Source organism: Bombus pascuorum, chromosome 7 (genome assembly GCF_905332965.1).
Source record: "Bombus pascuorum chromosome 7, iyBomPasc1.1, whole genome shotgun sequence".
Taxonomy (NCBI): Eukaryota; Metazoa; Arthropoda; class Insecta; order Hymenoptera; family Apidae; genus Bombus; species Bombus pascuorum.
The window spans coordinates 2,506,387-2,519,412 of record NC_083494.1 but is presented as its reverse complement, the minus strand read 5'-3'; the positions used below and the strand labels follow the sequence as shown (position 1 = coordinate 2,519,412).

The following is a 13,026-nucleotide window of genomic DNA, read 5'->3' as shown; positions in this document are numbered from 1 at the left end:
CAATTCTCATTCGTTAAATCTCGTCGACTGACACACATTTTTAAGTACAAGTTTTCGAATGGAAGCTCGATTTTCTCCTCTTTTTTTTTCCAATTGAAAACTACTCACCGATTCGGACGAGAGTGGTAGCCCTAGCATGGCAATAGCATAGACCGGTTCTACCAGATAAGTCTGTATAACCACCATCATGAAAGCAAGTTAAGACACCTACGAATTACATGGTCTTACGGTATATTGCAGGTAAATACCAATGGCGTGTTTTCCTTCGTTGAAAATCTAAACGCAAAACGAGCGCGCTTCCAAGGAATCAATGATCCTTGCAAGTTATGCACTTGCGTACCCTATATAATGACCCACTTCATCTCAACCTTTAAATAACGCTGTTTCCTCATAAAGATGTTCTTAACATATGATGAAACCAAATGACGTTAACGAGACGCTTCATTTGTTATTTCCTTTTAATTAATTCACGCTATTAAACTGTGACAATTTAACGACGAATGGGAGTTCCAAGAATTTACTGAATAATTTTTCTACTATTTTTTCCATCTGGATGCTACAATTATATGAAATTTGGGAAAATTGAAATTAAATAAAAATAGAAGTTGGTTTAACAACTTTACTTTGATTGGAAAAACAAAACAACGATTTAATTTATTTAGTTTTACTTATTAACCAGTTAAGTAGGATCAATAGATATTTTACTAGGTTTTCCTGGTAAATATAACAAATCTGTTCTGTAACTTTTATTATATGTAGGACGTTTTTATTTAAATTATTATAACTGTAGTGTACTATAATCTGCATTTATATCGCGCATAAAAAACGTTACAAGGAACTATAATCTTCAATGAAATTCTAGATTAAGTTGATATATCCATTATTTACTTTACGATGCGTACAATGATACAATTATACACATAAATGTTATAAGCAAACCGTGAAAGGTATATTGATAAAATCTGTAAATGTGTGATAATGCAGGAAAGGTAAATACTGTTCAGACTAACGGTGTATGTGTTACGATCTTTCCCTATCGTCAACTAATTTCCAGGTCATTTTACATTGGGTCAATAACTCCTTATAATTTAATCAGGAAATATCGATAAAACAGGCAAATATTAAAAGAAAACAAGTTGTTAAAAAATGTGATGACTGATAAATAAATCACTAATAAATGTGATAAATTTATCTTATTGAATCATTTCGCTGCAACAGCCAATATAATATTTATGTATATTTTACGTTACCTAAGCATACAAATATATTAATAAAACTTAAATTCGAAATAATTGATAATAAGACATTGCATAGATGAAACTTACACATTATTAAAAAACATTTTTCCAAAGTTTAAATACGATGAATCCATTACACGAAAAGGTTACATTATATTCAAAGATAATGGCAAGTCTATAAATGAAAAACTTTTTACAAATGTTGACTCAAGGTCTAAATTGTAAAATTTTAAGTACTTCAATTTATTCATAATTTTTACAGCAGCAACAATATAGGATAACTGCAATATAGGATAACTGGATAAGACCCGAGTAATAAAAATTTTGGCCAGTAGCGTTCAATATACGTTTTTAATACAAGCGTTACGTGCTAACGTGTACCATGTAGTACCGTACAATGTGTTAGGTACAAATTGGACGAAACTAATGATATGTCATCTGTTTTCTCCTAAAAAATAAAACGTACAAATGAAACAACTCTTGTCAGGAATCGGTTATATAATATAAAACGTTGTAGAAACAACTCTACTTCTAATTTCAGAGAATATGTGCAAATAGATTTAATGTATTTAATTTAATTATTTAACGTATAATATTATAAGAAGAATTCGGTAAAATACACTGACGAAGTGTATAACGTATTATTACATTAACTCGATTTTTTGTAATTTCCAAGAACTGAAATATATGTTGACATGTGCCTTATAATAATATGATGTAAAAATAATTTTGAAAAAATACATAACGGAAAAAAGATTTCAAAGACTAAGGTTATATTCACTGACGGGATTGTAGCTCATTCTATTTTAAGAAATTCGCAAGTTTGAAAATGTAAGCATTCGACAGAGAGTAAAATATTCGTGTCACGTGATAATCTACGGCTTACAATAACGTATTTCGTTGAATAGTGTGCGGACTAACACTGAAGATGCACCTGTAACATATGCATTACTACACTGAACTAGGCCCAAGAGTTGCATAATTGTCATTTTAAATGAAACTCCGCTACATAACTCGTACATGTTTACCGCTTATATAAGTCACCTCTGTACGAGCGACAAAAAAATTCAACGAATTGTTACCGGCTTCTTCGCAGATTCGGATGCAGCCTCTCTTACAATACATAAGTACATGTTGTCAGCGAGATGTCAAATTTTACAATCTTATACGAACGAAGTAGTTATCTGGGGGGTTATGAGGCTACACACTGGAACATTTGAATAGCAATATCCATTCAAACACATTGAAACATAGAATATGTAGCATCGAGTGTTGAAACGATTTGTAAAAGCACAATTTTGTTCGCAGCGTACAAAGGACTGACATGCTCTTCGAAGAAACCTGTTACGAACGTACAAATGTATGTATGTCTTTTCGTAGCACTTACCTTCTCCTTCGCTCTGCCTGCATGTTTTTGCACTGTTTTCGCAATCAACGCACCCTTACTTTCAGCCATTTTCTTCACGTTACTTAAAAAGCGATGACTTTGTTACTTCTCTCCGAAAAACACTAATTTCAACTTCGAAACCGACGTTACTCGCTTCCACAACGAACCACAACCTAAACGCACGAACGGAAGCGCGGAGAAACACTGAAGACTCGACACGAAACTGCGCGCCGAGCATGAAATAACGCACTTTCACAGGGCGTCGCCTATTGGCAGCACCGTACATGCTCTCGCGTATTTTACCTGTTGATACAGTAGAACAAAGGTAAAGATAGATGAATGAAAAAAATCCAATGGGATTAAAATTCACTTGAAACTAATTGTAGGATGCTGAGTCGAAAAATTACATTAAATATACATTAATTATACGATTGAAAACTTTAGTACGAACTTCTCAAATATTAATTTATTAATCTACCATCCAAATGGATTCTTAAGAATTATAAATTTTATATACGTATACTGTAACGATATAAGTATTTAATTATGTGTATAAGGTTACAATAATGTCAAAGCAAATAGACTTATATATATATATATATATGTATATTAAACGTTATATGAGCAGTATAAACATGTTTATAATACATTTTTATAAATTAATGCACATAAAAATACCCTTTTTTAGATTAAAAACAAAATTAAACCTAAAATATAAAATTAATTGAGTGATACTTTAAATATTTCAACTATTAGTTATATAAATGATTTCAGACACAGAAAGAACGAAAACGTTAAAACAAATTGTTTTTATTTTGAATATAAAAGTCATAACTATATATAATATTTAAGATTTTAATTATTATAATTTTTATATTCAAAATCAAAATATTTCTTACTGCTTACATCTTCGTTATATGTATATATATAGATGCCATATACATATTACATGAATTACAGAGGAAAATAAAAGAAAAAATAAAATTTCCAATATTTTATATATATAAATATGGATTATTTAGAGAGTGGAAAACATATTAATAATATTTATCACACACCATCCTTGATTTGTAAATGATTTTATTAATAAATTATTTTTTCTTATTTTGTGATGAGGATTGCTCGAAATAAACAAACGTTATGATAAAGATCCACTTTAACAACGGAACAGACAGACAATACAGAGATGTAATAGATCTGATAATAGAAGGTGATAGATTCCCTCACGTAAATGGTCTATCCAAAATTGCAATTGACAAGTGTATGTGTCGCGGGACGCGCGGGATGTTTATTTATAATTTAACTTTTTAATTATTTATAATTTAACTTTTAATACATCCGCGCGAGCCGCAATTACAAATTGCAGATTGGAAATTTACAGATTTGGACCTGTACATGTCATATACTCATTGTACCTAATATAAATTTGTATTAGTCTTGGAAATATTGGATAAGGCCATAACCAAACTGGCGACAAAGAGGCGCCAGATCCTCGACTCTACCATAATTTTTTTCTTATAAAACCGATCTCTTGCACTCTCACTCGCTATTTCACTCCCATCCATACTCACGATCACGTAGTTAATTGGTAGTCCGTCCAGTAATCCACTTGCTACAGTCTCACCATTAACTACATCGTCTGATCCATCTTTACTCTTACGCCTGTTTCTCGATATTTTATCTTTCCACTCTAATCTAAATTTTGCGTTTCTGACTTTTTTTAAATACAATTCAAAAGTGCGAAAGCGCAAGTGTAAATATTTGTTACTTTTTAAAAATCATAATTGTAATTTAATATTAATAATAATATTAATAATCATTACCCATTAACTTCGCACTTTAATCATCACGAGATGTGTCAGCGCTATGGTAACTTCAGAGACAGAAATTAAAGGTTATTATGGATTTACAGTAATTTTGATTTTTTTTTTTATGTTTAATATCATACTCCAATATTTAGTGACTTGTTATTACATATAAACAATGCACATCTATTAAGTAATTCAATCGTGATCATAAAAAATTCTACAGATTTTCTGATATAAAAAAACATTTAATCATTGCAACTGAATGCTTGCAACTGTAAACGGGAAGATATTACAATGATGTCATTAATCAAATGAATTTCTCATATTAGAGCATAACACGTAGCACATGGAATGCCCAAAAGTAAATAACAATAATCTTAACAGCCATGTTATGTGCGGCATAATGCCATTATATATAAACACCTGGAACTTAAAATTTACTAAAAATTAGAAGGATACCACAATATCAATTGTGTTCTTATATTACTTCACAGTCCTTTCAAGATATCTTGAAAAATATCAAAACTATTTAACTTATATCAAAACAATGAAACACAGAAAATACTAAAATACCATTTATGTGCTAAACTGATTTGTTTTTGTTCATACCAATTATACATTTCAAACACTATTATTATTCTAATAAACGAAATATACATTTCTTTTTTCTTTAGTTCCTCATTCTTATGATGTAAATTCCTACCTTACGTCTTTCATAGATATAAGCTCAATGTATGAGCAACATATATTTCTCTTTATTTTCTGTCCCAAAAATCACAGAGGCATAATGCACCTCAATGTATGGTGTAAACCTGTACAAAAGTTGTTCCTCATTTACTCTATACTTATTCATGGTACAATAATAATGTATTTAAAATGTAACTTATGTAACCTTAGTACTGATTAACGATGACTGCATTCCAGCGTGACCAGCCTTTGGCCGACTGGAGCTAACAGACAAATACGCTCCTTCAAGTGTAAAACTCCATTGTTGCCTTTTCCAAGTCCTTCAATATGTGATCTTTCACCCACTATGCAACACCACTAATACTCTAACTATATACTCTATATAAAATATCGTTAGTATAACTAAAACGCGCTGTGCCCAGCTGGAATGCAGTCCTATTTTATGCCATCATTATCCTCTCTCATTTTCATTCACATTCCTCTTCTCCATAATGGTAATCGTTTGTTGTTCCACAGACAATTTGTCAGTCAATGATTTACTGATAAATTCACACCACTAACTGTAGTCTGTCATTGGTCGGTCAATTAGTTTGATTCCCAGATGTTCACTCGGCGTCTCAATTATTGTTATTATTTATATGAATTTTACACTCGTTCAACAGAATCCGAAACCTGCCCTTTATAATTCTAGTTGCCTGAGTCTCCCCCATCTTCATGTTTCCTCTTCTTACCTCGAGCAGGAGACGACTCTATATAACACAAAAAAAAGTAATAAAATTGATGGCATTATACTCTACGAAAATTATTTCCTTTTCAAATAACAAGAAAGACTACTTGAGATAGAATGATATAGTTCATTTTAAGGTATTTTATATGACAGTTATAAGTTATAGATAGATGACAGTTATAATAAAGTATTTTTTAAGATAGTAGATTAATATTTCAGTAACGACAATAAAACCGATGGATCTATCTTAATCAGAAAACTTATTTACCTTCTTCTTCCTCCTGATCGTCATCTTCATTGTCCTCATCATCTTCTTCTTCTTCTTCGTCACAGAGGAAGTCGTCTTCATCACTTTCATCCTATATTATAACGATCAAATAAATGCATCCATTAATTGAAAGCTATGAAAAGCTACAACATTAATAATTCATTACAAGCATCTTTAAATTAAAATGTAATTTATAACGAAATTATTACATTTTGTATACAGTAAAAAAGCTAAAGTTTGAAACATGAATAACTTACTTCAAGACCATCTTTGTATACAGTTTCTAATCCTACATCACCCTCTTCAAAGACAAACTCTTCCTCATCCGAAACTAGAAAATTATATATTTGTAATTAAAACATAAATCTCTTTCTTTACTTTGTTTTATTTTGTTATTTTAATAAATCTTTAGCTTAATTTTCATCTTTTAACTAACCTTCCTCACTATCCTCTTCATTAGCGTCCCCATCTCCATCTTCATTTCCATTTACTTCATCGTCTTCCCCTTCACTGTCATCTACTTCACAATCATCTGTATCAAATCTATATAACATAATATTTTTAAATTTACCTTTTAATGCATTAGCAAAAAACAAACCAGACAATTGAAACAATTCTTTAGCATTACATACCCATCGAGACATCGAAGGCTGGGAATAAGGCTAAAAACTTTCTCTCTATAATTGTCCAAATTTGTCACTTCATTGTTAAAGAGATCCAAATTTTTTAAATTTTTAAACTCCTTCTGCAAAGAAAAACAATTTTTAATACATCTATTAATACTTACAAAAAGTATATATATATATATATATCATCTTTGGAAAACAGGGCGTGTGATGAGTCTTGCTGCGAGTTGTCCATAGATGTCTTATACCGGATGATGTTTGTTTATGGGAATGTATTACAAAAGTTAACAAGTGATATCAATGATTGAGTGCTCGAAATGCCTATAACAATGAATTTAGGTTCGATAACGAATACACGGTCAACGGGATGACGATTGCGATTAGGAACTCGATGTACGTGTTCACTGGGCGAGTCGAACTTATCGGATTGCACCTCAGTCCAAGTGGAACTGCCCTTATATACTCCTCTCTGTATTCCTCAGGTCAATCCCTGTTTTTAAGGAGAGTTATTTAATTACTTTATACCTCTGTTAGGTACACGTCCCTCCCGTGACCGTGTCTATGTTCAGTGACCTGTTATGTCACTTCGAGTCCAAGCTCACTGTCATAAATCTCGGATAATCATAATTGACTCAACTCATAAACAGTTATTTCTCAGTTGTATTGTTTAAGTACGACTATAATAAAAAGTCTGGACTAAAGTATTGGGGACCTTCCAAAACATTCCAAAAGAAAGGCTCCAATGTCCTTTCATCTCCGACGTAGGATTGAAATAATAAAACTTACAATAGGATTGAAATAATAAAACTTACTAAAGGTTGAAGTGTATCAAGATCTTTGATCTTGTTTCCACTAAGGTTGAGATGAGTTAACTTGGGACTTGACTGAAGAAGATTTAAACCTCCAGAAATTCTGTTGTCACTAAGTTCCAGCTATAAAAAATAATAGTAATTTGTATTTATTTCAATTCATTTTTTATATTCAACATTGCATTTTATTTAAGATATAAAATGTGCCACTATATGTTATTCTTAAAAGTTTGCAAGAAATAATTACTTTGCAGATTACATTTAAAATAACAATAATAGATATGCTTTTTGCTTACCTTCTTGAGGCTGGATAACTTTGGGAAGCCTTTTAGACTGGTAAGACCCACGTTGATGAGACTTAGTGATTCTAATGCAACAAATTCATCTGTCAGACCTACTATATGCGTGCTCCGACAATTGTCAAGAACAAGTTCTTTGATCTGAAAAAATAATAACTTTTTTATAAGTATCGTACTAAAGTACAAGAGTAGGTAAATTATAAATATTACAAAAATAGTATATCATATTCTATTCATAATTATACCACAGATACCATATGTCTCCGTTTATTGAAAATAAATGTGTGTAACGATATTTTACAATAAACGTAACTTTATGTACAAATGATAAAAGCCAAAAATAAATAAAAATTTCCTAATTAGAAATAATAAATCTCTATGTATATAGTTTCTGCATTAACCACTTAAAATTTAATAAATTGTACAAAGATTAGTGAAATAATGAATATCAAAGATTAAGGAACAGCTTTGGTTACAGAAACTGTTCGTATAAACGACGAGACTATTGCATTCTTAATTACATTTGTAAGCTCAGTACATAGTGAAGGCGTGAATACGAAAAGTTGGTGGTATATGAAAAAGTAATAGTCGCTAAAATTCAAACGAACGATAAGCTTTCGCGGGAGATGGGCTATTTTATTGATCGGAGAAAGAGAAAGGTGAAGAGAGAGGGGAGATAGAAAGGAGACAGGAGAAACAGGGAGGGGAAGTGTGAGGGGGCGCCCGGGATACAGGGGTGATGGTAGTAGAGTGCACGACGCGTCTTGTTTAGCGGCATCAGAAAAGCCGGCAAGCGATAAGTACTGACTGCGGCACGCGACAAGCGAATCCGAGTAGTTTCAAGTTCTAATGTTATCGAAATTCATTTCTTATCGCAAATTGAAATGAATTTCGATACAATTCGTTTTATCTAAAATTGGAAATTACATATTAAAAATATAATTACGCTATATTCTATTTACTATAATATAATCGTCTGAAACAATTTTACATAGTAAATGAAAAAAAAATTGTTAATCGCTACTTCATAAAATTCGAATAAAATTCTGAATAAAGCCGAATATATCGCTGCGTAGCAAATTTTAGTGACGACAAACCGCTTTCACGCGAAGCCTCGTCGCATGTCCTTATCTTAGATTCACTGCCCGACATTCCGACCGGCCGGCTGATTGGCTGCGCCGTGCGTTGCACTGATCGTAGTGGAAGCGTTTACGAGAAGTTGTCGTGGCTTATAGGAGCGGATCAATGACAGCTACAAGTTAACTAAGAGATGGATAGAAGGAAATATTTGATGAAATTTTGAGATTAAATTGATTTAAAAAAAAACATATGTTCTTATTTCATAGAAAATAGTTAACAGATTGTTTGATATGTACATTAAAATGATAATTCTTAAAATAGTATAAAGAAAAGAAATTTCTATATAATGAAACTTTTAAAAATTGAAATAAAATCATATTTTCGTATCGTTGATACTAATTTGCAATTTATTTTTCCTAACATATTTAAGTCGATTATTAATAAGAAATATATTTACTATTGTTAATATCAATATCAAAATTAAACGGAAAAACTGTTTTTGAAAAAGATTAAGAACAATATTAATTAAGAAATTTCACTTGATATTAATGAAACATGATATATGAAATCGTGTTGCTTTTTATGGAACAGCTCATAAAATAGTAGCTACGGCACTGTTGAATAAACTGCATCGCAACGCCGGTGGTTAACGTGATGCAAACGCCCACGCATATGTATTATACCCTAATGTATCGAAAAATCTAGATAATGGTGTCGAGTGTTGCTCAATTGTCGTAATGAAATTCGTAATGCAAAGTAAAGATGTGAAAAATGGTTATTTCGATTTTTTTACTGTTCGAGAACGTACGCGTGTCAGTTGGTGACAGAGTGGACTCGTCCAAGATGGCTGCACAGTGATCAGTAATACGCCATAAGACATTATCGGAGATTAGATACATAAGAAACCTTATGATCGGTTCAGCATCGTTCGTATACATTTTAATGGCTGGAAATAACCTTAGAACATATGCTATCTTACAAAATGTAGACAAATCTATTTGTCAATAAGAATACACTCGCGCGCACCGGAAGACAATGGCGACGTTCACTCGCACGCGCATCTCATGGCAGCACCTCATGGCACGCACAACTCTTCCCGCTGATAATTGATTTACATAATATACTTTTACCACTTGTGAAAAAATATGTAGACCGTGTAAAATATGGCACGGATTTAAAAAAAAAAATGTCACAATGTTAATTTAACAATTCCAATTACGTTTTTATGTATATCTAAACCTATATTAAAGGCGATGTAAAAGAATATTTATCGTTAAGAGAATTGTAGCGTAAAATACGATTCACGATTTATTGTTTTTTCAAGCCAGATTGCATTTAATAGATATATCTTTCGAGTTTTACACAGTAGTTTATAAATAGTATCACACTTTACATTAATTATATTCGATTTTCGACTCGTATATTAACTACAATTACAATTTTGTCATGAAAAAAACAAATCAACTGATATACGTATCTGTAACGAAGAAATGAATTACGATGCAAAATACAATCTTCGGTTCTTATTGTCTGGTAAATTCTTTCAAGTTCAAGTTTCCATTTGACCTTGGTGGATTTAACGTTCTTGGAATACCGAAAATCGCGGTCAAAGGACTGTTAAGTTCTGACATAATACTTTATGTGTAAGCACCCGTAACTTGTCAGCAGATGCATATGAGGTTGCATATGTTTCGAAATTCGTTCGAAAGGGGCACCATCTTGTCAAAGCCTTTTTGTACTTCACTATTGCGTTGTACATAAGATCAACGAAGAAGCACATTGCTAATGATATTGTAATATATTTGAAAGAAACAATTTTCTAAAATGCCGTATAAACGATCTGCTACGACGTGGTTGCCTCTGTTAATAGGAACACACGTACGATGCACGGTAGTTTAAAAAGAGAGGCTCCTAGAGACAGCCACGCCACGCTATAATTTGATCACTCGACTTGCGTATAACATGGCATTTTAAATAAGAAACGATTATGTTTGAAATTACTTGATTCTCTCAAAGAAATTTATCGATTATGGAAACGTACAAATAATACAGTACTATATTGGTAGAGGAACTTTCTAAAAAAACAACGTTATTTTCACACATTTTCCAAAATATTTTTAAGATAAATCTGTTATAAAAAAAATTATTACACGAAAAATCGTCTAAAAAATATTTTATCGAATTTATTTTAACGTTCTAATTGGGAAACGCGTGTTTATACCTATTTAGAACCTAAATACAAAAAATTAATTTCTCTTTGAAATTAATAATAGAAAGGTATGCTAGAAATTTTTTAATTCGAATACTTGTTTTCTAGAAGAAAAATTTCAGAAACAATATAGAACTGATTAATTACGAAATTATTCAATACGTTTTTGAAAATTAATTAATTAGTGGTATTGTAACCGAGGCAAACTATGTTATGAAAATAACAATGGAGTTACTACCCGTTTAGATACTTCATATTTGCGTAAATATTTTTTGTTCAACTTCCTGAAATTGATCGAAATAAGCACAAAAAATCAGCCATTGCAAAGAGCAATATCTCCATTGATTAAACATGTTTTACTTTCTATGCCAACGACGCTAATTCTACGATGTATTACATCACAAATCAGCAAGATGTAGTATATATAATACTATAGGTTTTATAGTAAATAAAATAATTCAAGTTCAAATGTATTTAGCTGCGGGTTGTATAGTGCTTTCTCTATGAACGTAATAACATCTGCGGCGCGATAAGGGACACTTCGTAATTCAATAGAAAGCTCCGTACGCTAGAAAAACTTGAGAAAATTTGATAAACGATTGGTTGATCAACTATTCGTTGAATTCAGAGAACCAATCAGCTTTCGAGTTTCTCAATTTTCCAGCTTATACGATACAACAACTGGCAACTCGGAATCTTTCCTAACTGTATCAGTTCCTTCAAATTTTCCGGGAATCTGGTAAAAAGACACACGCGATAACAGAGTACGAACTCGAAATAAAATATCGGGACGAAGAGAGGGAAGCAATAGGAGAAAACGCGTCATGTCGAGAGACGAAGTAATGAAAAATGAAGGAGACAGGCCGTTTAAGCGAACCACGCCATGCCTGTTACTCTTGTGGTAATCGTAGCATCTCGTGTCGGCATCGAGAACACGTCTTCTTGCCCGATAAATCGTCGAAGCCACGCGGTCACCGTCAAGAAATCCGAGTTCTCGTGCGTCTTCGAGAAGCCAGTGGCGTGCCGCAGAGCGAGTGCGTGGTGTCGGTGTCGCGCGAGGGAACACAATTCTCTCTCTGCACCCGCTCTCAGACCTGTGCACGATAGAACACCAAGCACGCAACAACCCGCGGTATCGGTCTCGTGTTGAGCAAAGCAGTACAATAAAATAAAGTGGGGTTCGGCTTACTTCACCGGGGTTCCTTCCCCGTTTTTCGAGCTCTATTCGCTTCTCCATGGCCGGCAAACCCGTTTCTAACTTCGTACACAGATCACTACACCTTCCTGCGTCGCAACAACTCGTCGCAACCTTGCTTTCAAACCGGGAATATGACGGACGGACCACGGTCGGTCACTAGTCGGACAGAGCCACCACCGTACCGAGGAGCCAACCCAACGGCAGTTCGATTCTGGCCTAGGCCCTATGCTCGCTACACTCGACTCACCGGACTGGCGGGGCCCCCACACAATAACAACCCACGAGGCGGGAAACGAAACACATGTCTGGCACTACTTTCGAAGCGACCAATCCCGTTCTTTTGTTCGCTCGCGGCACCGATCGACCTGACATCTCGCGGCCTTTTACGCAACTTCACTTTAGCGCGCCTAAATTCATTTCCTTTATGTATCTAATTAGACCGAGAGAGTTTTCATTCGTACAACTCTCTAACGCCTTTCTATTTAAACGTTCGTTCCTTTATTAATCAATCCAGATACTCAATTTCAGGGTTAATACACAAATTGTCTCTTTTTTTATTAATGATGGAAGAATTTGGTAGTTTGCACCCGTTACCGCATTCATTTTGAAGCTTCCGGCGCTCGTGTTAGACTATGAGATTTCTTACGCTTACTTTATTTTACGTAACGTCAGCTAAGAAAATCCAACGTA

At 33.1% G+C, this 13,026-nt stretch overlaps 2 protein-coding genes and 1 long non-coding RNA gene across 7 annotated transcripts in view; 1 reads left to right on the top strand and 2 right to left on the bottom strand.

The window, feature by feature from the left end:
- The window catches only part of LOC132908999 (amphiphysin), a 139,120-nt gene extending 136,281 nt beyond the window's left edge, over nt 1–2,839 (bottom strand). For 2 of the 4 annotated variants that reach the window (XM_060963551.1, XM_060963554.1), the window contains exon 1: nt 2,626–2,838. In XM_060963551.1, coding sequence (XP_060819534.1) covers nt 2,626–2,694 — 69 coding nt within the window. In that variant the 5' untranslated portion in view covers nt 2,695–2,838. Of the gene's footprint in view, nt 1–2,625 lie in introns of all 4 variants that reach the window. The other 2 variants (XM_060963553.1, XM_060963552.1) reach the window with 2 other exon arrangements.
- The window catches only part of LOC132909057 (uncharacterized), a 165,081-nt gene that overhangs the window by 10,897 nt on the left and 141,158 nt on the right, over nt 1–13,026 (top strand). The gene's annotated exons all lie outside the window — the stretch shown is intronic.
- Nucleotides 3,689–12,634, bottom strand: LOC132909023 (acidic leucine-rich nuclear phosphoprotein 32 family member A). 2 transcript variants are annotated; one of them, XM_060963611.1, is made up of 8 exons: nt 12,328–12,634; nt 7,847–7,990; nt 7,554–7,673; nt 6,748–6,860; nt 6,552–6,658; nt 6,373–6,446; nt 6,116–6,206; nt 3,689–5,869 (listed from the first exon to the last, which is right to left on the bottom strand). In XM_060963611.1, exons 1-8 carry the CDS (start codon nt 12,373–12,375, stop codon nt 5,808–5,810), a joined length of 759 nt encoding a protein of 252 aa, XP_060819594.1. In that variant the 5' UTR covers nt 12,376–12,634; the 3' UTR covers nt 3,689–5,807. The 2 variants fall into 2 exon arrangements, with proteins under 2 accessions (XP_060819594.1, XP_060819593.1); XM_060963610.1 differs by lacking the exon at nt 12,328–12,634 and adding an exon at nt 9,738–11,020.

Coding starts and splice junctions, on each gene's coding strand:
- LOC132909023 (XM_060963610.1), bottom strand. CDS start 9,809: ATGTCTTATGGCGTATTACTGATCACTGTGCAGCCATCTTGGACGAGT. Junction 6,861..7,553: donor TTGATACACTTCAACCTTTA/GTAAGTTTTATT, acceptor TTTTCTTTGCAG/AAGGAGTTTAAAAATTTAAA. Junction 6,447..6,551: donor TGAAGAGGATAGTGAGGAAG/GTTAGTTAAAAG, acceptor ATAATTTTCTAG/TTTCGGATGAGGAAGAGTTT.